This window comes from Peromyscus leucopus, chromosome 7 (assembly GCF_004664715.2).
Source record: "Peromyscus leucopus breed LL Stock chromosome 7, UCI_PerLeu_2.1, whole genome shotgun sequence".
NCBI lineage: Eukaryota > Metazoa > Chordata > Mammalia > Rodentia > Cricetidae > Peromyscus > Peromyscus leucopus.
The window spans coordinates 37,746,240-37,771,410 of record NC_051069.1 but is presented as its reverse complement, the minus strand read 5'-3'; the positions used below and the strand labels follow the sequence as shown (position 1 = coordinate 37,771,410).

Sequence of the window (25,171 nt, the reverse complement as noted above, 5' to 3'; positions counted from 1 at the left end):
ATCTCCTAGCTCTCATCTCTTGCGTCTTCCTCCAATAAGGACCAGCCAAGTAGAAATGACATGATGTCACCTGGTGACACTGCCTTCTGAACATTTACCTGTCTTCGATTTTCACATACCTTTCACAAGTGAGGGCTGCACATTCAGAACCCCAAAATCCAACATGGAAAATGCCCCAACATCTGAAAACTCATGACCAGAAAGCCTAGGATTTCAGAGCTTTCCAGGCTCGGGGGCTTCCTAGTAAAGATGTTCGCATGAGTAAAGACTTCACAAATATTCTCTAAACCGAAAATTCCAAACTCTGAAGCACTTCTGGCCCCATGCATTTGGATAAAGGACATTCAACCCATATATGCCTGTGTAAACCAATTGGATAATTATTTTTGCTGGGATAGGAAGCTTGCCTTGTGTAAAGTGGCATCTGATTTTTTGTGGAGTGGACATTATCCCATCAATTTTTGTTAATATGGGCTAGTTGTGGAGGGTAGGATTTTTCTCCACAAGACTTTTACCCTCCCAGCTGAATATGGCTGATGAAAAGTTTATTTCTTCAGATCAAAACTCCTTCTCAAATTATTATCTGGGTCTTTTTCATTTGGGAACTTGATGTCCAGAGTGCACCATCACCGCTCTGTAACACGGTCAGCTCCGTTCATGGTCACACCAAATCTGATACAACAATCCTTTGATCTTTCCAATGAAAGACACTTGTGGCCATATCTGCATCCTTCCTTGAACTAAACATTCCTTTAGTTCCAAGGTCTCATCCAAGGACCTTTCTCAGACTCACTATTTTCTCCTTGTTTCCAGGACTTCTAGGCCCTAAGTCTCTCCTGCGACAGGCTCTTTCTAACTCCTTCAGCTTTTCCAGTTCATCTGACTTGTGGCTGCCATGCTGACCGGATAGTTCACCATATGGTGAGGGCCTTCCTCCCCTCGTGTTTCCATTTTCCTATCTGTTAGGAAAGCAGAGGGTCCTTGACCTCCAGTCCTGACTCTGATATTTGCCTCATTGGACTCGTCCTTTTTAGCTACTTTATTCCCACCTCTTTTTATCATGCGTTGGCTTTTTGGATTTTCACATAAATCATGCAAGGGAGATATTAGGAGAAGTATAATTTATAGATGGAAAAAGGAAACAGAAGCTCTGGGACCCCATGGGATGGTTCGCTGCTGAGTGCTCCATCGCAGTATCAGCCAGCTCTGCTCACTCAGAAGCATCAGGACCTCCCAGCAACTCCAACCAGGTCCAGCTGGCATTTCCTCCATATGGTCCGAGGCACCATCTGGGGAATTGGGGCTATTTTCAGCCATTCTGCTGCTCTCTGTGTTGAGATGGCAAGGATCTGCAGGCTCTGTGCGTCCCCCTTGAGAACCCTCTGTGTCCTTCTACCTCTTTCCAGATCTCTGCTGTGTTCAGAGAGCAAGAAGGGGTGGCAGATGGGAAACCATTGTCTCTCACCTGGAGCATGGCAGGCCTCTCCTAGCTGCTCACACTCTTCTCCGGGCTTATCTCTTCTCCGTATCATCTACACCGGGTTAAAGTCCTCTTCCATCAGTGCATGATGGCCTCCCTTCCCCCAGCTTGGCCATTCTAAGGGCTCCCTGCACCCTGCAGGAAAATGTGGAGCTCCTCACAGGGAGGCTCCTCAGCTGCCCCAGGATCTGGCCTCTGCCTGCTTCTCCTTCCTCATCTCCCCTCTGCTCCTGAAATCTTTACAGTTGCCCACCAGGCATACTCTAGTTTCTGTTTGGTAACTTGCAGAAACATGCTAGGGTCAAATAGTTTCTGGAGGGAAAGCACTATCCTGCTTTCAGTTTTTTACTAGGATACATTAATGTATACGGTAATGGGTTTCGTTTTGATGTTTTTGTACACATATATAATGTACCTTCATTGTATTCTTATTGCCCTCTTTTGAACCCTCCCTCCATACTTCTGGTCACCTTCCTCTTCCCAAATAATCCCCCTTCTGCTTTCTTGTCTTCTGTTTAAATACAGATTCTGCACATAAGAGAAAACGTGATATTTGTCTTCCTGAGTCTAGCTTACTTCACTTAATGTGATGATCACCAGCTCAACTTGTTTTTCCCACAAGTGACATGATGTCATTCTTCTTTATGGCTGAATAAAATGCCATTGTGTGTGTAACACATTTTCTTCATTCAGTTGTCTGGTGATGGCCGTCACAGATGATTTTATAACTTGGCTATTGGGGGTGCAGATGTCTCTGGGTCTGCTGACTTAGAGTCCTTCAGGCACATTCTCAGGAATAGTACAGCTGGAAAACCTGGTATTTCTCCTCTTAGCCATTTTAGGGGCCTCCATCCTGGTTTCCCTAATGTCTGTCCTAGCTTATATCTCTAACCAACAGGGTAGAAGTATTAGAAAAGGTTAGTCTTCAGCAACTGAATGAGACAGGGACTGTGATAACATGGCCAAAAAGTAAGTAACCCATGAACGGGAACTTTTATCATCATATCATCCAGCTCCCACGAGGAAGTAGGTGGGAACAGAAGAGATGTCCTCCTAAAAACAGCCATCCACTCACATTCTGGAGAACCTCAGAAATGGGAGGGGCAGGAGCTGCTTCCTCTCCATTGACCCTGTTCTAGCTAGCATTACTTGAGGCCTCAGTAGTCTCTAGATGGGGAATAACAAGTGGAAAGAAAACTCCTCCCAGCATCCCAGACTGCCTATGAATGCTCCTAGGCACACGCACACTCAGCAGCCTTCTGTCTGCTGCCCTCTGTGGTTCCTGCCCATCAACTCTACTGTCCCATTGCAGCATCTCTGATCAATGCTCTCCCATCATTTGGGGCCCGGTGAGCAGTCATGTGACACTCTTCTCTAAGTGTGGCTCTGCTGTGGATATCACTCTGTATAAATAAAACACTGATTGGCCAGTAGCCAGACAGGAAGTATAGGCAGGACAAAGAGAGGAGAGAGGAAAAGGAGAGGAAGTAGAGGAAGGAGAGACACCAGCTGCCATTCAGGGAGCATCATGTAGAGGCAACAGGTAAAGCCACGGAACATGTGACAACATATAGATTAACAGAAATGGCCTTAGTATAACAGTAAGAGCTAGACAATGGTAGGCCTGAGCTAATGGCCCAGCAGTTTGAATAATATAAGAGTCAGTGTGTTTAATTTATAAGTGGGCTCCGGGACTGGCGGGGCTTGGCAGGAGCTGGAGAGAAATTCTCCAGCTACATGGCTCTGTGAACCAAATGAAGGAGGTGAAGAGAACAGACACTGGAAATAGCCACTCCCCACTGGAAAGCCAGCTCCTCCCCTTCCTGACTGTATGAGTTAGCTATTGCTGCTATAACAAAGTATCACACTGTGAGTAACTGACACTGAAAAAATGCATTTCCTCACAATTCCAAAGGCTAGAACCACAAGATTAAGATGTCGGTGGACTCGAGTCTTTCTGAAAGCTATAGGGAAGGATTTGTTAAAGATCTTTCTCCCTCTGTCTTAGAAATGGCCATCTTCATGTTCATGTGTCATTCTCTCTCCCTCACTCCCTCACTCACTTACTCCCTCCAGCCCCTACCCCTCATATGTTTCCTTCAACTTCCCCTTTTATAAGGACACCAGTGATATTGTACTAAGGCCAATCCTAATGACCTCATTTGAACCTGACCACTTCTGCAAAGTCCCAGTCTCCACATAAGATCACACACAGGGATGAGGGCTTTGGTGGAGTTGGGGGGGGGGATATTATAAGATATGAATAAGAAAAGGTATACTCAATTCATCATCTCTGGTATTCTCTGGTCTGTTTTGACTTGCAGCATCTACAGTCACGGTATTCCTAAGAAATGACCCTGGAACCAGCCCTGAGTTCTAGAGTGAGAACCAACAGCAGCGAGCTAGGTCTTTGGCCCTGAAGTGTCATTTTAGCTCTCTAAGCCTTGGTTTCTAAATTCAAAATGGAGGAAATAATTTCTACCTTGAGTACTTCGCCAAGCTACTGTGAGCATCTAATGAGATAGTAAATATGACAGCATTGTGAAAAAAATAAGTGTGCCACAAATGGGATGCAGCAACGCCATGTCATGATTAGTAGTAGTCATGAGAATAAAGGATCCGGAGGCTAGAAAGAGCCCCATCCACAGCCTGCAAGCTGAAGAAACCTGCTCCATTTATAAACCCATCCTTTTTATTCCTCCCTGGAGAAAACCCCACAGTGTTCCCTACTTGGGAAACAGTTCCCTATTTGGATGAATTACAAGTTTCATTCACTCCACAAGCATCCCAACCTAACCTAAATGCATCCTGCTACGTCTAAGCTCATTTTGACTTGGGTCAGGGAGAACTGCTCACCCCACCCCTAGCATTTCTGAATCCGCCCTTTAAGTCAGCCATCCTCTGGCCCAGCACTTGTCACGGGCCAGACACTGAACCTGGTAGTAGGGGCTCAGGGCTGGAAAAGGATGCTCTGATCCTTCTGTTGCTCACAATCCATAGCCCAAAAGTTCCCAGGGTGCCAACCATCCCATGTTTCTTTCTCCTTAAGGAACATCCCTGTTCTAATACCTGTTTCTGCGCACATAGCACTGATTAAGCCTTTGTCCTCCTCAGACAGTGCTACAACCCAACCACAAATGACTTTCAACTTTGCTATGAACAGTCTTTTTAAGCCAAGGCTCCATTCATTCATTTTTCCATGAGGCCTTTGAGGAATCTGGGTGGTTCTGCCACTGATGAAGCCAAAGATAGCAGCCTACTTGAAGAAGACCCCATATCTTGAAGTTCAAAACTAGCATCTGTGATCTCATTCTACTATCCATCTCAGAGACAAGAAAGGGGACAGGCAGGTGGTGGGACTATCTCACAAACAGAGATTCAGGCTCTCTGTGTAATGTTGTATTGTGTTCTCCCCTAATAGCCTTGAGTATTTGTTTGTTCATTTTTGGTTTTTTTTTTTTTTGCTTGTTTGTTTGTTTATTTGTTTTTTGGTTTTTTCGAGACAGGTTTTCTCTGTGTAGCTTTGTGCCTTTCCTGGAGCTCACTTGGTAGCCCAGGCTGGCCTCGAACTCACAGAGATCCGCCTGGCTCTGCCTCCCGAGTGCTGGGATTAAAGGCGTGCGCCACCAACGCCCGGCCATTTTTGTTTTTATTTTTGTTTTTTACTTGGATGTCTCCCCAAGCCCACATGATTACTCTCTGCTTCCTCCTTGGCCTATGTATGGACAGCATCTCTGACAATGTTCTTCCTCCCTAGATGGGCACTCACATTCCCCTGCCTCATCCACTCTGTCCCTGCTGTGAGTTGCCACATATGGATTTGGTGAGTTCTAGCTTGGCTCCACCAATCTTTCCAAAGAGCATCTCAAATTTTGCGTATAACAAGCTAGCTAATCCTCACTTCAGCAGCCCTCCAGCTCACTTGTTCTCAAAGGGATCCCGATGGCTTCTCCTCACTTCTCAGCAAAGACGCAGCCAGAGAGCCCTCTCACTTAATAAATTTCTGCAGTGTGCTTATTAGCGCCTTGTAATGTAGCCGCCTAAATAATTAAGACTAACCCACACGTGTCAAATTAAATGAGCCAAATACATTGAGAAATTACCTCGTCCTCAATTTCTTTTATTAATCAGAGCTTTTTTTAAAAAAATTATTTCCCTGCTCATTTACAAAAATCAAATATAGTCAGAGAGACTCTCGCTTATAATAACTGTATGAGTGCTCAGCCTCTCCTCTGCCGCTCACTTGGGAGGTAATCCTAGTACATGACACATAAAATAAGTTAGGTTGCATCATGGAGACAGAACCTGTGGACAATCAGCTATGACAGGTCACTCATACTCCAGTCTTTAAAACTGTTCCCCTTATGTTCACCTGAGAGTATGGAAAGCTTCCCAGAATACAGAGGAAAGAATTCCTTCCGGCATCCTTGGCCCTCCTTCCTCAATGTACCCCTAGAGTCCCTCCTAAGCTCCATCTAGTAGTCCATGCTCTCTTACGTTCGAAGCCACCACTGATGTGCTTTAGGTGGGTATAAGTCAATGATAAATATAATAGGAACCATCAGCAATTCTGTCATTCTGTGCCTGTCATTCTAATGGTCAGGCTAAGTCTTCCTATTGGTAGCACCTGGACTTTAGATGCAAGCTTAGACAAAAAGCTATTGTTGGCTGGGACTAGGAGCCTCCTCACAGCCTGTACTTCCACCGGCCCCCTCTCTGCATGCTGCATTCCTGCCTTTCGGAGGTGGCTATTAGAAGGAATCCACAAATATAGTAAGTAAACATCAAAGGGGCTTTGATCCACACGGCCCTCGACAGAACAGGAGCCCCTGAAGAAAGGGCCAAGGCCTTGGATGGGAGAACTTAACATGTCAATTTGGGTGCCTGAGATGTGAAGCCGTTTGAAGTGAGGGCGGTTTGGCTGCGCCTTCAGATGAGTGAGCAAGTGTGCAGGGGAAGGAAGGGAAGGGAGCCTTTGGAAACTGCGCCCTCGGATCTGCCTCTCTGCTCTTCACTGATAGTCAATAAATCCCTTTAAAGAATCAGGAGATCAAAGCTGGTGACCTCCCTGGGCCCACTACCACCTGCCGAGCTTTGCTTTTCCCTAGGGCAGGAACCCCTAAGCTTGACTTATCTGTTCTTGGGGGGCCCTATGCTCCTTTCTTCCTGTTGTCAGAGGCTGGACCTGGGTGGCAGCAGCTGGATGCAGAGCATCCTGAGCAGAGACAGGAGGAAGAACCATCCCACGCTGTCTATTCTCTGACAGCCAAGATACCTGTCGGTGGAAGGCCAAGGACACATCCATGTAATGGACAAGTGTGACACCACTCAGTAGGAGCCTCCTCCTCTAAGAACATGGGTGGAAGCAGCCATCTAGCAGGAATCCTGAAAAGTTTCTGTGAGGGTGTGGCTGTAGTCATATGCCCTCTAGAACAATAGCAGGTGCCCATTTGCCCAGTGTAGGGCAGCTGTCCCATTTGCCGGACTTCTGAACAAGCAGGTAGTGATGAGGAGCCAAAAGCATCAAAGACAGTCCCTCAACATGGTTGGGCCTCCACCCATCCTCCATCTGTGTCCAGTGAACAGCAATGGCCCATTCACATCCCACAAAGCATTGCCATGGGAATCAAATATTAAAGTGGATGTGATGTTTCAGAATTCTTAAAGTACCCAAGACAAGTCAGGACCAAAAGTCAAATACCAGAGTGTATAGCTTGCCTTCTAGTGAGGCAGATGTACTCAAGCCCAATACTCACACACAATAGAAGCTGGTTTACACAATGCTCTACAAAAGATAGCATCCGGCATTTGCTACCCAAAGTTGCTGTTCTTATTATTCTTCTGGGAAAGTCAATCATGCTATAGGTCCTTGTGTCTCGGCACTGCTGACCTCTGTACTCTAAGTCTACACTTCCCAAGTTCTAGATGATGTCACTGAACAGTGCCTGCCCACAGGAATACACAAGAATCAGCAAGTGCAGAATCCCACCCTTCCAGAAGGTTGAACACATCCTGTCTACCCCTCATCTCTGTGTCTTCTCCACTGTCACTATTAATCTTGAGTTACCCACTATGTATGGTCATGCTGTTCCACTCTGGACACTATCAGGTGCTCTTGTTCAGCTAATCTGGTCACAATATCAACGTGCCTCGGTCATGGTCCCCAACCTGAGACTATAAAAAGCCCATTTAACCCATAGCAATAGTTACAAGAATGGATTCTAGAGTCTAACTTCAAAATCCTGATCTCAGCAACTGCTAAGGCTGCTGGCTTCATACATCTGTGAATGAAGGTTGTAGATAATGAGCAGCACAATGCTCTATGCCTCACACAATGCTGCGAAAATCTGGCAAGAACTATTGACCTTAAGTCATGCCTGGGACATAAGTGCTGTAGAAACGTTTGTTAAATAAGTATCCCTGCTTAAGAAGTCTCCTCCGTCCTGACCCCCTCCCAACTCACTCGCCTATGTCTTCCTTCCAGAGCTTGGCCTCCAGAAAAGAGGATGCTGTCTGGTGCTGGGCTACATGGCCAAGGACAAGTTTCGGAGGATGAATGAAGGTCAGTGAGAACCTCCCCTTCCCTCATGAGCGATGCAGTGAGGGGAGGGTATGTCTACAGCTGTGGTGCAGAGGGACCTGGACACGGATCACATGGCAGCTCAGGAAGGAGAGTGGGGGGGCTTGATCTTCATGGTGTTGTTTACACCGGGGAGAACAGCTGGTACCAAAGCACGGGATGATGATGCAGTGCTTTTCCTTTGCTACCTTCTCTTCCCCATGTGTCACTTGTTTCTCTTCCTTCTCTCTCTTCCCTGCCTTTGCTCTTCTACCCCCTATCCCAGCCCAGTAAAATCGGCTTCTGTTATCATTCAAATCCAAAGGTCCCCTCTTTCTCTTGAATCATTCCCACTTCTTGAACTGACAGCACCTTATTGGTTAATCAGGAGAATCATAAAGAATAAGGCAGCATTATATTCCTAGAGCCTGCTCTTAGAGACCTGCCTACTTTCCCAACTCCACAGACTGAATTCTGTCTCCCACCCAGGGGTGGTTCTGCCTTCCCCAAGCACCAGATCTCTACCGAGGATCACCTGTGTCCCAGAGGACTTGGGGAAGATATTGACTTTGACATGGGGGCTGGCGTGTGCGAATATCACTGTCACTTATGGATCTGCTGTAATAAAGAGCCAATCCTCTCTCCATCCCTGGCCATCTGTCTCCATGCAGCTAATAACCCTCTTCATCAGATGCCACAGACTGTTTGTCAGGGTTCAAAAGCAGATAGGCAATGGCTGGGGGTGCCATTTATTCATTAAAGTCAGACAAATGAAGCTATGGCTTCTTCCCCCCAGCCTGGCTTGCCATGAGCTGGCCCCCATCAGGGCTCATAGCTCCTGTAGCTTCCTTCCCACTCCAAGCAAAAGAGAGGAAACACTCCTATCATCTGGCCATGAGTTACACTGTACACAGACCGGTGCCTTCTCCCTGAATTCAACAGCTGCCCCTCTTCCCAACCCACCATCCATGATACTCATGCCTCTGTGAGTGGCCCAGACCAGAACCCTGGCTAGCTGGGTGCCTGTCACCGAACCCATCAAGATGACAGTATGCTAGGAGTCAGGTCAGCATAAGTTAAGTCCAGGAAGCTGTTATCTCTTACATTCATTGCTTGCCTGTTCAAGAAAATAGCAGCTTCCAGAAGCCACTTATCATCTGTAGGAGCCCCATAGCTGAGGACAGCCAGGAGTTTGGGGCTGCATATTTTGTGGCAAGGCCATCAGTCTTGTTCATCGACTTTTTTCTTTCTCATCACCCTCTCGGTTCTCAACACTGCCGCCTAGAAGAGAATGGTAGGCAGTAACTTCTAATTTGTGCCAACTGACAGCATGATTCTGTCCGTGGTGCTGAATAGACACGTTTTTCTTGTTGGAGATGCTCATTACAGAAACAGAGGCTGGGTTCTTAAGGATTGGGCGAGCAACTGGGCTGCGTTTGAATCTTGAGGCTCCAGGTGTCTGACCTCTGCTTCTAAGTGGCCAAGAAAACAAAGGAAGGGGTGCTGAGCAAGCTGAGCCAAGATGAGTGATGAGTTACAAGTCTCCACTAACAAAATGGAGACAGGCTAGAGGAGGCCCACACAGTGTGGTGGAACAAGTCACATGCAATGTATTAGTTCTGGTTCTGGAAGGGTCCAAGTCACAATGGGAAGAGGGGAAAAGCATCTGCTTCCAGGTCATACAGACTTGCTTTGCCAAGTGCCAGGCAGCACATTTTCTCTCTTCTAAAGTTCATAAATAAGAGGTATGTTCTGCTTGGGTCTCTTAAACCTCAGCCCACTTGCAGATAAGAAAGGCATCCACAAACACAGGAACTGTTTATGGTTTATAATTATCTCATAGCAATACTCAAAATAATTATAATTCCTACATGTTAATAATTGAACAGGAATAGCAGCCATGACATCAATCAAGCAACAGAATTTTTGGCCCATGCCAGACAACACACCTTGGTATGATTTGAACAATTGGTAAAATAGTTAAAAAAAAAATATTATTATTTCTCTCTAAGTGACCAGAATTCATGAGCTATTGGGACAATTAGCTGCTTTTTCCATTAGAGATAAAGTGGGGATCATTTTATTTCAGAATAAATATAAAACCCTTGCTTGTGCTGTATTAAAGCATATTTGTTTTGTTTAACAGCATCTAATAAGGTGTCTGTCACCCAGGGAGAAGTGATCACCTATTTCATTTGTTTCCCTGTTAATTTCATATCTCCTTTTATTTTATTTTCTCCCCACCACCCCCTCCTCCTCACTACATCCCAAAAAATAACAAACATTTGAGAAGAAGCAAGAGGAAAATAATGAATGAACAAGAGCTTTAGAGATCTGGGGCTTGTCGTAAGTTAGAGTAATCGCAATTGGTGCTGTTAAGCTACACAAAGCAATAAAAAGAAAATGCTATTCAAAGATCATTTAAGGAAGCATGTGATAGTCAATGAGAGAGTTGCTCTATTTGGGAGTGCTTAATAGCTTCTTGGAGAAAATCTGTAGCAGTTGCAGGAATGGGAGGTTTGGTAAATGTTGGGGAGAGAGTTCTTTCCTGTTTGGACTCAACAATCTGGGGATCCAATAAGGCTATAGACAAAAATCAGCTAAGGGCAGACAAGGATGGAGGGGATAAAGACGGGCTGGGCCCGAAATGTCAGAGTTGTCTGATGTCATTGTCTTCCAGTGATTAAGAACTCAGTGCTTTAAAGGAACTGTTGGAAAGAGGTTGTTTATTTATTCATCAAACATTCATTGAAAACCATAAAAATGATGCCAATTTTTCATAATAAGTGTCAGGCTCCACTGTAAGCACTGGAGCTGTTAAACTGAATAAGACATAGTCCCTGCCCACAAGGACCTCACAGTAAAATCACAAGCTTGTCTCACTAAAAACATCCCTACAAAAACCACCTGCTCACACCTCACCGAAATCAGAGCCCCTCTCCCTCACCATATGCTCCACCTGGCCAACCAGTCTGTTTTCTTTGCAGTATGTATCACAATTTGTGATTGTGCATCAACTTCCTACTTGTATACTGTGAGCCCCACCTGTGGGGGAGGGAAGATCTCACTTCCTTCTTTCCATATCCTTGATACATCTCAAGACTCACACATAGGGAGAGTCACTTATGGTAAATTACTTAGGTAAATGATTAATAGAGGCTGGGAGTCACAAAAGACTATCAAAAGTCACCTGCAGTTGGGTATCAGTTGAGTCTTGAGAAGGAAAAGGAGCTCTTTACATAATGTGTCTCTAGGCTTGCCATGCTTTAATCCCAAAACTTAGAAGACAGTGGCAGTCAGATCTCTGTGAGATCTAGGCCAGTGTGGTCTACATAGCAAGTTCCAGGCCAGCCAGGGCTACATAGTGAGACCCTGCCCAGGGTTGTCTTCACATCTTCAGTAGCACCCTGAGTCTTAGGCTTCCCTTCAGTTATGGGTTTAGAGGCTCCTCAAGACCCAGGCAGAGTGAAGAGAAGGTCAGAGAGACTGTCCTTGCCCATGGTGATCCAAAGGCAGAAGATTATAGAGAGATCTAGATTGAGGGGCACAAGTCCCATAGGACCCAGATATTCTGTGAGGCCCATCTTGAGAAGGAAAAACAAGAAAGAGTATAATTTTAAAGGAGAGGGGAGGTAGGGAAACCCTGGCCCCCACTTCTGTCTGGTTCCTGGCCCCATACTGGAGTGGGCCTGCACGGGTAAGTTTCCTCCACAGAGGTGCCCTCTTGAGCTGCAGAGGGGGGCAGACAACAAACTTCCAGGACATTCGGAATCCCAGTGGATGACTACTTCTCTCAGTTCAGTGAAGGGAGAGCATCAATGCCTCCCAGAGATGTCTCATCGTCCCAGAAAAAATCCACTCCGTGACTAGCACAGCACTGTGGGCTGACTGAAGACTCTGGCCTCCTGGAGCACCCAGGAATGATGAAGCCAGATGCCTCGTCCCTGAGCCAGCTCACAGCCACTGGGGGTACCACCATGCTAGTTCTGGTTCTATGGTCAAGTGCATGCCTACCATAGCTCCTGTCCTCACCACTCAGCCCTATGCAGGAGATGGGGCCATAGAGGATGGGAACAGAGTCTTCTGCAGCCCTGAAGTCCTTTGCGATGGATGGGAGCCTATTCTCCCTTTCTGTAATGAGTATAGAACAACACTGATCTACCATCTCCTAACAGATGTTAAAAACAAAAAAAGCTGCCCCATTGTTGGAGCAAGTATGTGGAACCAGCTGTGGGAGCTTGTCCCAGCAAGACCCTAGACATCTAGAATTCAGCCCTCTCAAACACAAAATTGAATAATTTGGATCAGGTCATCCATAAGGGTCTATATCCATTTGCTTTTATGTTGCTGTGACAAAACACTGAACCAAACCAGCTTGGGGAGGAAAAGGTTTATTTGCCTGGCAGTTGAGAGAAGTCAGGGCAGAAGCTCAGGGAAGGAACCTGAGGCAGGACATCCAAGAGGAGTGCTGCTTACCGGCTCATCCCTGTGGCTTGCTCAGCCTGTTTAACTATGTATAAGAAAAGCCCAGGACCACCTGCCCAGGGGTGGCACTGCCCACAGTGAGCTGGGCCCTCCCCCATCAATCATTAATCATGAAAATGCCCCCCACAGACTTGCCTACAGGCCAAGCTGATGGAGGCAATTCTTCACTTGAAGTTTCACCTTCCCAGGTGACCCTAGCACATGTCAAGTGGACAAAGACTGCCAGCCAAGGCTCCAAATGGTGATGATGCAAACTCGAATCCGCCTCTCAACCCACTGCCCATACCTTGTTCTCTTGCCCATCCCATAATGTTGCATGCTCTGGTAACCAAGGGATCCCTGGTCACCAAAGGAGCCTGTTTTAAGTTGAGTGGTTTTGCCATCTGCCCCCCCCCCCCAAAGCACTTCAGAGTTTCTTTCTCCTTGCAGAGAAGATCAAGGTCCTGGTTGACTTCGATGCCACCCAACCTGCAAATGGACTGTACTTCTATCAGTGCAAATGGGAAACAGGAGTCAGTAGCCTGGGACTTCTGACCACAGCCCAGAACATAGGAAGGGCAAGCCCCATTTGTGTGGGCAGCTCTTGCCACGAGGCTTCTTGGGGCCAGTTTGGCTCATGCAGAGGGCACACAATCATTTTCCTGAGAGCATTCCTGAGGTGCCTGCCACAGTTCCCAGGATGTTGGCTAATACTGTCATTATGTTAGTTGGAGCTTTGGGGCACATATTTTTTTCTTATTTCATTTTTCTTGATGATGTGTTTTCCTCCACTGGGGCTACAAAGCTGGTTATTTGTATAATGCCTCTGTTTATTATTTATGGCAAGACCCAGGCTTCCAGGGCACTTTATGATGGTTATTTAATTCACTCAGCATCTTGGAACAAGAGACCAGCTATTTCCATTCTCCTGCCACAATCTGATGGAAGATTCTAGAGCTTTGTCCCAGGCTGATTCCTCCAGCCATCATTCCTACAGAAGACCTGTTTATCCAAGGCCGGAGGGTTTCCTGGGCTGCAGACCATGCCAAATCACTTTGTAAATTTCCCCTTCCCTCTCCTTCCTATCAAGATCTCACCACATCCTGGGGATTTTACCTTCAGGGGATCTTCTGAATTTGCACCTCCTCTTTGCCCTCCCTCCCTCTCCCTTCCTCCCCTATACACCTATTCTCTCTCTCCCTCCATCCCTCTCTCTCCCTCCTTACCTCTTTCTCCCTATCTATCTCTCACTCTCTTTCCTCATCATATCCAACCACCACCCTCTGCCCATTTCATCTTTACACATAGACAAAGCCATGCATCGAAATGAAAACTTGATACTATGTTCTAGAAACTATTTCAGTGATTCTCTATTGCTTTTAAGAATATTTAAACCCTTTCCATGTTTTATAAGGCTCCGCGTTAATCTGATTCCTGTCAGTTCTCCAATCACATGGCTTTCTTTCTCCTCAAGAAGGCTGTTCTTTCCTACACAGGACTTCAGTGTCCTTGGTTCCTCCTCTTAGAACATACATCACACTCAAACCATCCATCTCTCTCCTCTTTGCATGCTAATTCCTGCTTATCCTCCAAACCTTAGCATCAATATCTTTTCCCACTGAGTCCACTGATCTGCTCTCCACAGGCTGGGTCAAGTTTGTGAACTACATACTCCTGTAGACCACACCCTTGCCCTCCAGAATTCTTACCTCCTTGTACAAATGTACGTTCATAGTGCAGTTGTTTCACTAATAACTGCCTGCCCTCCCAGTCAGTAACCTCCATTAGGTCGGTCATGTCTCAGGGGCCTAGCTCAAATGTTTGCACAAAATGGAGAATGGTATGAGAGTAAAGACAGGGGCTGGTTTTTGGCCCCAGGATGCTGGGACTAGGTGAAAAGGAAATATGAGCATGCACCTGGAAAAGAGAAAAAATGCCCCCAGGGAAGGTATGTGACTCGGCCAGCACGACAGCCAGCGGGAAAGTTGGGCCCAGGATCAGTCAGGGGAAAGTGCCTAATCAAGCTGGTTGGGGTACTCTTTGAAAGAGACAGGCTGCGAGAACCTCCAGAGAAAAGGAAGGAGGCTGTTCAGACAGTGACATGAGAGAACATATAGAAGTCATCCCCGCCCACCCTCACCCCCACAGCCCAGCACTGTGCCAGGCTCAGAAACTCTGAGCTGGATGGACATGTGCTCTGTCCTCAGTGCTGCTGCTGTCCAGCAGGGAAAATCAGCCATTCTTCATGCCAGTTGTTTGGATGTCTGTTTCAGTTTTAAGTATTTCATTTAGCATTGTGACTCGTAAGCCTAAAGGTCAAACACTGTTGTTTGGGAGTCAGAAATTTAGATGCAATTCCAGCTCTAGTCATGGTAGGCTTAGAAACAGATCATCATAGATGTGAGGCCAGAGGGGGGCCAAAGGTCATCTAGTTGATGGATCCTTTAACTTTCTTCACTTGCCCACCTTTTGCTGAAAAAATTTCTATGTGACTCCAGAGATTATATAAATGTCTACGTTTATATGACTCCAAGTTAGATAGGCTCGTAAAGTAAGCATTTGCTGATGACAAATGATAAAGGAATTATTAATATTTCTTAATCTTTGATACACAACATAATTTTACCACTTATTAAAAACAAAGGCAAATTTATATACTAATGAGATAGGTGTGCTTGTTTATTTTTACATAAATAATTAAATCTTGACTAAATATTTGCTGCTGCAGGGTGTGGAACATTTCCAACGGTTTTCAGATCAGTATTTTGATCTTAAAATTGTCAGTGCCGAGAATTCTGCTTTGCATAAGCACATCATAGGCACAGCAGAAGTACATCTACTGCGCTTCAGCAATTGTTGGAGATTCTGTCCTCATCCCAACCCAAAGTTCGTTTCACACTTTTTTTTATAAAACTCAAATCACCAATTTAAATGGAAATTTTTAAAAAATCAAACACTCAAATTCAGTACAATCCAAAGATACACTACTTGGATACTTAAACAAAGAAATGATAGTAGAAAAATACGGAAGCCTTTGTCTTCCATTATTAAATGGCTTGTGTTTCTACAAGAGCAAAAACCTTGCACTCGGACTAAAAACACCGCAATTTGTAGCATTCAGTAGTCTCAAAACTGAGCTAAGGTGACTTCAGGAAGCATCTGTGACACTCTGTGGTGTGACGGAGTGTGCAGTACATAGTGCACATGCTGTGTGTTCAGAACCAAGGCTGCATTGCCTCTGAGTGATGCGACACAGGGGAGTATTGCCAGAGACACCTGATTCACTGCATGTTTGATTTCAAGTCCATTTTTTTGGTCATAGGATTCTCAAAAACCTTTCAGTGATGCCAAATTCTCTATCACCTCCACATACAGTCTATAACAACCCCCCATGGGGTCATGATCCACAGTTTAATAAGCTGGGATGTAGTCCACACCATCTTTTGATGGTTCACCATCCTTGCCAAGTTCCACTGGATGGGAAGACTTGATGAATACTGTGGATCTGGGCACTTAGGACTGACCACCATTCATCAGTGGCTCTCTGTGCATGGCACGGTGCCAGCCCCATGAGATGTGACAGTGGCCCCTGATACCAAGGCTATCAAGCACATAATATTGTAGTACAGTGTCACAGCTGCCTCCACCAAGCATGAATAATCAGCTGTGGCCACAGAGACGGAGACTCCATTCAGGCTGTAAGCCATGCAGGGTGTATCAAGGGTGGTTTCTTGGAGAATTTGACACTTGGTTGCTGTTCTTAAAGAGGCCATTGCAGCCAATGCCTGAATCCTTCTATTGAGAGAGAGAGAGAGAGAGAGAGAGAGAGAGAGAGAGAGAGAGAGAGAGAGAGAGAGCCAGGCAGTGGTGGTGCACGCCTTTAATCCCAGCACTCGGGAGGCAGAGGCAGGGGGATCTCTGTGAGTTCGAGGGCAGCCTGGTCTACAGAGCAAGATCCAGGACAGGCTCCAAAACTACACAGAGAAACACTGTCTCAAAAAAAAAAAAAAAGAGAGAGAGAGAAAGGGAGAGAGAAACACTCTCTATCAAGGCCATGGGCACTTGTCTCTTCATTCGGGTTCTTTTTTTTTTTTTTTTTTTTTTGGTTTTTCGAGACAGGGTTTCTCTGTGTAGCTTTGCACCTTTCCTGGAACTCACTTGGTTGCCCATGCTGGCCTCGAACTCACAGAGATCCACCTGGCTCTGCCTCCCGGGTGCTGGGATTAAAGGCGTGCGCCACCACCGCCCGGCATTCGGGTTCTTATAAAGAGGTTTCAAATATTATAGTCCTTCAATCCAAGGAGTCTTCATCCTAGCACTCCAACTGCCCTAACAAGGGGTCAAGTGACCTGGGAAGCAGCTGCCATTGACAAGACATTGGTCTCCCCCTGTGCTGTGTCCTGAGGAGGCCTCCTCTCCCCTCTCTGTTTCTGTATCCCTCATCTAGTCTCAAAGCTCCATCATTGAATTAATTGAATACTGAGACCCTCGCTCCAGTGCCCCCCCACAAGAGTCTGGAAAATGCATAGAAGAGTGGAAATAAATGAGGTGCCCAATGACCTGTAGTGCCATAAAGTTTTTAGAGCTGTACAGCAGAATGAGTAGGTTTGGGGCTGAGATGAATTACCCAGGACTTTATTGAAGGGAAGTCAATAAACATCTGAAGGCACTTGTACCACCTTCGCAAGGTGGTCATTGAACAGCGCCAGGTCCAGCACTCTGGAAACAGCAATGGGGTGCTGTGTTTCCCCCTCTACTCCATCTGCTGCTTCTCTGGGCCTTTCTTGCTGAAATATATTTGTTTCTATGGAAACAGTGTTGTTACTGGTATGGGAGGAGTTTAATGACATTCAGAAGTACCAAATCAAGTCCATTTATGTAATGGTTTGAAATACACATAATAGCCTATGGAATATAGGACACGGTGACAGTTTCAGTAACTGCATACTGAGTGTGGGATAAATAGAGCACTGTAACAGTTCCCCACCTCCGAGTCAAATGGACCAGGAATAACCACCATTTTTATCAGGGAAGGGTGGCACGTCTCAACCTCTGTTCACAAAAGCATCTTGAAACATGGCACAGGCCACTCTTTTCTCATTGAGGAAGGGTGCTATGCCATGGTTCTTCTGCACCTGCCAAGGTGTGGCCCATAATCAGGTACTGTGGGTGCAGGGATATGGCTGTGGATGCTCTCGGGACCTACAAAGAGGCAAGCTTCCCATCCAACACCCCTTAATCTCTCACTCTGGCTAGCCTGCAGCTCTCATTGTGCTGATAGCTGCACTTGGGTCTGTTCTGAAAGATCATTTCTGTTTGATTTGGGGATTTATCAGGTGCTGACTGTGTACTCAGAGCTGGGGGAGGGCATGGAGGAATATCCTTACTTTGCCTAGTTAACTCCAGAGACACAACCTAAGTAAGGATTCAAATGTGATCCTTTTTTTATCTTCAGGAGAAGAGGTTACCTGAGTGACTTTAAAACTGACACGGGGGAATGGAGGCAACACAGGGTATCACCAGAGTGACTTTAAAAAATTGGCATGGGAGAACAGAGGTGACCTAGGGTATCACCAGCCTGTTACTATCAACTGTGGACAACTAGAACCTGGATTTGTGGGAACTCTGGGACATACTGTAGAAGTCAGGAGACTCAAGGAGCGTGGCATCTACACACTGGCTCTTGAGAGAAATGGGTTGGAAGATGTTAGGAGTGTTAGCTTCCAGGATTGCTTGCCTGATTGGTGTGAGTACTGTCTAAGAGAAAGCCCCAACAGCAGAGTTCTCAGGTACTGGCGACAAGAAGCTGCCCCCACAGTTTCTGAAATGGTGCAGCCTAGAGATTCAAGGGGGTCCGACAGAGCTGGCAACTTCCATCAGAAATTGAGGTTCCGTGAGAGACTAGTGGCTAGTGACAGAGAAAGGTGGGGTGAGAGGTCTGAAGAGATGTACAGAGGATGTTCAGAGGGGCACAGCCATGGGTAAAGCCAGCAGTTCTGACTGCTGCAATGCTGGGAACTTCAAGAAAAAGAAAGAAGGACCGGAGCTAACCCATGAGGATGTAAGATCAAAACATCACTTTCATATGCTTGTATCGTTTCCTCTCCACCACATCAAAAGTGTCATCCCATTTTTGAAAAATCTTATTTCATGTGCATGGGTGTTTTGCCTGCATGTATGTCTGTGTACCCCATGCATTCCTGGTGCCTGCAGAAGCCAGAAGAGGTCATCAGATCCCCCGAAAGTAGAGTTACAGATGGAAAGGCATTAGAGAACCTCCATGTGAGTGCTGGGGGTTGAGCCTCAGTCCTCTAGAACAGCGGTTCTCAACCTGTGGATTGAGACCCCTTGGGTTACATATCAGATATCCTGCATATCAGATATTTACATTATGATTCATAACACTAGCAAAATCACAGCTATGACGTAGCAATGAAATAATGTTATGGCTGGGGGTCGCCACTCCGTGAGGAACCGTGTTAAAGTGTTGCAGCACTAGGAAGGCTGAGAACCACTGATCTAGAGGAACAGAAAGAGCCCTCGACTGCTGAGCCACCTCTCCGGCCCCATCCCCATTTTTTTTAAAACTTTTATTGAACTTAGAACTGTATAAAGTGTGTTCTGATGACTTTAATCTCCCATCCTCCTTAATCTCAACCCCATCCCTCAAATCCCTTTCCCACATTCATGTATTTAATTTTTGTTTTGTTGATTTATTTGTTTGTTTGTTTAGTAGTTTTGAGATTCCCTGGGTTTAACCAGGATCGTCTATGTGACAATGAGTTTGGAACTATCCATGAGAGTCTGATGCTCCTCAAGAGGTGCATGCTGGAGATAATGACTGCCCCTCCCCAAGAATCCCTCAGTAGCCAATAGTTCTTTGGGGAGGGGTAAGGCTTGGTGAGTCCCTTCCTGATCCATGATTGACTGTTGACAGGCCCAATCTTGTGTAGACCCATTGCAGGCAACCATGGGTGCTATGAAGAAAGTCATGACTGCATCGGCTGTGCCAGGCCTGGAAGACAGCATTTCACACCCCGTCTCCCTATCTCCCCACTCTTACTGTCTTTCCACCCTCTTCAGTGTTGATCCCTGAGCCTCAAAGAAGGTGGTATGTTTGCCTTGTTTAAGGCTAAGCGCTCAACTGTCACTTATTCTCAGCATTCTGAGCACCCATACATCTCTGTAGTCACCACTACTCATTGCAATGAGAAACTTCTCTGATTAAGGCTGGGAGTGGCATTTGTCTATGGGTATGAACTTAAATGGTTAGGAATTATTCAGTGCCATGACGGTTTATCTAAATAACAATAATAACTTTACCCCTTGGACTTAAGACCTCCTCGGCCAAAGGGTTTTGACTGGGTTTACAGTATCAGGCATGCATTCTCTCTTGTGGATCAGGTCTTGAATCTGATTAGAGAGTAGTTAGTAGTTAGTTTCACCCATAATAGATGTACCAATATTGTACCAGTTGGTACATCTTGCCTGGCAGGTTGGTATTATAGTTGGTAGGATTCACAGCTGAGCAAAACCTTTGTTGTCTTTTTTCTCTTGGTATCTTGTACAACACGTTCTAGGACTATGGAAGCTAGCTAGCATGAAGGAAGCTCAGTTCCTGCTTACTTTATATTTGAAACCAAGCTGTGTTTTCAGCAATGGGGTTTTATCAGCTAGTTCTGGTGGACAGCCAAGGGGAATGGCAAGAAAGAGCCTGTATTGTTTGGAGGCCTCTGGGACTTTTGTTTAGCAGCTCTTGGCTTCCTGGAGCAGCATTACCCAGACATTCAATATTTCTCCCATCTAACACTTACTGTTTTGTAACTTACGGTTTTTAGTCAGCTTACAAATCAATGGGTTTCTGTATGGCTTTATCATACATCCTTAGTTTTAATCAACCCTCCCCCCTCATCCTCCCATCCCCATGCCCTGCTTAAAATTTCTACCTCCCAAATCCCCCCTCTCTGTTCTTCTATCACCCATGTTCTGCTATCCCCACTTTGAGGATGAAGAAACTGAGGCCGAGAAAGACTGAAACATTAACCTAAGGCATATGGCCAGGAGGTGAACTTGGCTTCTCATTTCCACTCTGTTTACTCCCATAGGTGATATAGAGGCAGTGTCCCCATCAACAGGAATGGGAGATGTGACTAACAGGGCTGCAGTGTTCAGTGCTCAGAACGACTGTCTCATATCACCTCACCATGCACTCCTCACAGACCCTACTCTGATCTTACCCTAGGTCAAGATTAGACTGCCTGGGCCTAGTATTGAGTGAGTTCTCTGGGCAACACTGTCCAGGGTCACGGGAAGGAAAGGCACATTCTGGGGAGGGGACTTTGACTCTGATGGTCCACAGAAGACCATCCCTCCCTCTATACTCTCCTCTCTCAGCCTTACACCTGAAAACACCAGGGAGGGGTGTCGGCCCACACTCATCCCTCAAGCAGTATTTCTACAGCCTGTTTATAGGCTGCTTCGTTTGTTTTGTTCTGTTGCAAAATATAGCCTCAGTACAAGGGAGGTGAAGGCTGAAGAGTCCCTAATTAAACAAGTCTCTTTCTTATTGAATATCTTGGAAACTAACATGCCAAAGGGCACAATAAGCCACCCAAAGTGGGGAACACAGTTCTCAAACTCATTGTCTACAAAACATTTTTACATGATGTATTGAGCCTAGGACTCCCTTGAGATCCACATTGGGAAATGGTGGTTTGAGGCCCATATCTGACACTAGCTAGTTGTGTGAGCATCGTCAGACAAGAAAAAAAAAAATCCTAGCTGCTTTGTGAAGACCAGTAAAATAACATGGGTAAATGCCATAAATTGTAAAGTATTATACAAATAAGATAGTGTGTTATTATTTGCATGAAGCAAACACTTCCCCAGGTAATGTTTAATTAAGAATCAAACATAGAAACAAATATTTTTAGGCATTAGTCCTGTTCTTGATGGGGAATAAAACCTTGTCTTTGATTTCACTTGACCTATGTTTTCTAATCTGCAAAATGGGTATATTCATGATACCAGCCCTCTTTGTTGCATGCATTTGTTGTAAAGATGATATATATATGAAATGGCTGTTCAGGTGCTTTGGGAAGGTATAAAGTCCCATAGAACATATATATATGGTGTATATATATATATTATATATATATATATATATTATATATATACCAAGTGGCTACCCCAGTTCAATCCCATTTGTGCAAAGATCAAAACAGGAGTGTTGGGAAAGGGATGGCCTGTGGGAAAACTTACAATGATGAATATTCTTCATCCTTCTTCCTGAGGTAGGAGCCTTGCACATACGTGTTACCGGGGGAAACAGGACTATTTCATGTGCGAACGGCAAATGCAATATTAAAAGGAAGCAGTTGGGGGAGCCCCTAGTTGTGCTGGAGAGGTCCGTGTGGGCTCTGTACAATGCAGCAGGTCAGCATGGATGACTTTGGCCTCCCAAGTCAAGTCAGGAGCTATCATGGGAGGACTCATAGAGGGCACTCTGCCCTGAGATGCAGAAGAACCAATTCCCCCTTCACATAGCAGCTGGGGAGCCTTGAGCAAGTCCCTAACCATGCTGGGCCTCCATGTCCACATTATTGAAGAATGAGAAAATCAACCCTGAGCATTGTGAAGGCCAAATCCAAGCTCAGCTCTTTAAAAAGGGGGTTTTGTAGTGCCCATAAGTGGGAGGTGACATGGTGCACCTATTCACTCAGCTGTCACTGGGCAAACATCTACTGTGTACTGATCACTGCAGCCATGATCACTGACTCATCATTTAGTCTGTGCCAGACACCCTGTCCATCACTCTAGACACACCAGTTTATTTAATGATCACCCCAGTCCTGAGGGATAGCTATACTAACTCCCCTTGTCCACATGAGGCAATCAAATTCAGGAGAGAAAAATAACTTCCCCAAAGCCATCCAACCAGTAAATGGCAGAGCCCAGCCCTGGAACACACAAAACCCCGAGCTCTATGCTAAATGTTTCATCCTTTTCTGTGGTGCTTCTGTAGAGCCAGTGGTGAGCCTTATTCACAAACCCTGCCAGGTCTTCCTTGACTTACATCTTCCCCATTCTTCCTGCCACCAGTCCCGCTGACTACTCTTCAGGTGCTTCAGGACCTCTCCCCTTCACGCTTCATTCTCTCCTCCTCCTCCTCCTCCTCCTCCTCCTCCTCCTTCTCCTCCGCCAGGCCTCCCGTGACTATCTGTCCTCTACAGTGCAGCCATTTGGGCCTCTAATTTCCATCCCAATTCATGCCCTCAGCTTCCCAAGACCCTGGACAATGAGTCTCGCCTATCTAGAGCAGCTACTGGGTGCGTGGAAACTGAATACCTCCCACAACGCAAAAGCCTTCAGAAGACAACAGATGGGAGAGAGCTAGGTTAGCTACAAGCCAAGTCTTACCCGCTCCTGATAGATGTCCCCGGAGGCAAAATCAAATGACTTTTGGTGCCAGCTCAGATCTCCTGGCTCCCTCTCGTCCACCACACGGTACAAGGACACAATGCTTCTGCAAATCTCTTCTCTATAGGGCACTGTCGTGTTATCTTGGCTCATTCCTTCTCCAGAGATGAAGAAACTGTTTTAAACCTGCCGCCCCACCAGCTCTGCTCCTAGCTTCCAATGCCATTAAGTTTCATTATAATGAATAAACACCACAATGACATTTATAAGTTACCACTGAGCACAGAAGCACAAATATGAAGCAGATAAACTGCATTTGATCCAAATAATTACTGCAGGCAATATTGGGCTTAGTCTGAGCTGGCAGCCGGCTATGGAGTAATTTATTAGATTGCGTAAGGCAATGTTGCACGTTGGGTTTTTCATTATTGTGTCTCTTCCCCTCTCTGTGGCCTAAATAGGTTACAGGAGTTTAGACAGTGCATGGCCAAACAAAGACAGACTTTGCTCAAGCAGATTAGGGCTGGGAACGCCATCCAAGGTCCAGAGATGGCTGCTTCCCAAGCAACATGCATACTTGTGAGAGAAGAGAGAACTGAGATTATGTTGATGCTGCCAGCCAAGGACGGCTCCCTGCCCTCCCCACCCACTGGCCCAGATACAGAAAGGGGCCCCATGGAGGGAGTCAATGACAGGCTGGATGCATAGCCCAGGTTTCTGCAGCGGACTCTGGCCAAAGACCCTCTCAATCAAAAGACCCCTCCATAACCTTAGGTGGCCCTGGGCAGTCCCACAGCCCAGTCTCAGACCTGTCCTTCTGCAATGAATAAAAGAAAGGAAGCAATCTGCCACCAACCCTGCAAAACAAAGCAAGGGGAGCTGGCGAAGAGCAGCCTCTCCTCTGCCAAACCTGAACTCATAAAGTTTGATTCAAGGGGTTACAATACCTCCTATTCAGCATCCCTCCTGCCCCATTCTCCCAGCCTTAGTAAATTACCCAATAAGCAGCAAGGACCTGTAGTTATTGTGCAGTTAAATGGTATTTGCCCAGTAAATCCTGAGCAGAGTACTCACGGTGATATACAGTAACTAATTACAGACATGAATTCTCTCCCCAAGACGCCAACTGTTACCAAATATTGCTGTGTTTAGGGGAGGAGGTTTCAAAGCTGCTCTGCTCTCTCCAGTGAAGCCATGAGTAACTTTGCTATTATAGGAGCCATAAGCATCTCCAGAGGCCTTCCAGCTGGAAAATAGAGATGTCCTAAAAGGCGGGCAGGCATGGACCACTCTCCCAAGATGGCAGCCAACAGCTGCCCCTGATCCCATGCCCCAGCAGAAGGGTTCTGGTAGGCACCAGTCTGCCTCCCTGGGTTATCCCACAACAAATAAGCATCACGCCACTGCAGTAGCAATTGCAAAGGCCCACAGCTCCAGCCGTGCAGGGAATGGAAGTCATCAGTCACCAAACCAGGCCTGAGCTGAGGAAGCTGTTGTAGAGAATCAGCTTCTACATCTAAGGATGTGCCAAGGAGGAGAGTGGAAGTCACCATTCCAAGCCAAGCGTGATGGAGCATGCCTGCAATCCCAGTACTCAGAAATCAGAAGCAAGAATTTATTAGTTCAAGGACAGTCTGGGCTATATAATGAGATCCTATTGAAAGGGACAGACACAGAGAAAGAGGGAGAGGGAGAGAGAGAGAGAGAGAGAGAGAGAGAGAGAGAGAGAGAGAAAGGAAGATAATTTAGTCAATTAGAAAAGTGCTTGCCATGCAAACATAAGGACCTGAGTTTGATTTTGAAAACACATATCAAAAAGCCAGGCATGGTATCAAACATTTGTAATCCAAGTACTGGGAAGGTAGACACAGGAAAGCTACTAACCATTGAGAGCTCCAGGTCTGTGAGTGATGCTCTCAAAAAAACAAGGAGTTTGAATGTTGGCCTCTAGACAGGCACACATACACACAAAGAGAAATATTTAATAGTCATGCCTTAGCCTGGGTACAGAGAACTTTCATCCTAAATTAATGTTTATGGGGCTCACCTCAGCCCTAAGGGCACATGGGAGTATTACCCTGATCTAGAGTTGGGCAGGGACTATATGTGGAAGGTATAAAGCAGATGGCCTATCATTGTCACATCTGTTCTTAGAACACAGCTGGAGCAGTTAGAGGGCACTGTATTCAGTCTCTGCCCTCTAAAGAGGAAAGCCAGGGATGAAACTCCCTTTGCACTCAGTACAGCTG

The 25,171-nt window shown here is 46.0% G+C and overlaps 1 protein-coding gene across 3 annotated transcripts in view; it reads left to right on the top strand.

The window, feature by feature from the left end:
* Kirrel3 (kirre like nephrin family adhesion molecule 3) overlaps positions 1–25,171 on the top strand; it is a 559,151-nt gene that overhangs the window by 421,841 nt on the left and 112,139 nt on the right. For all 3 annotated transcript variants that reach the window (XM_037207646.1, XM_037207647.1, XM_028879069.2), the window contains exon 2: positions 7,965–8,042. In XM_037207646.1, the coding sequence (XP_037063541.1) occupies positions 7,965–8,042 (78 nt within the window). The remainder of the gene's footprint in view (positions 1–7,964; positions 8,043–25,171) is intronic.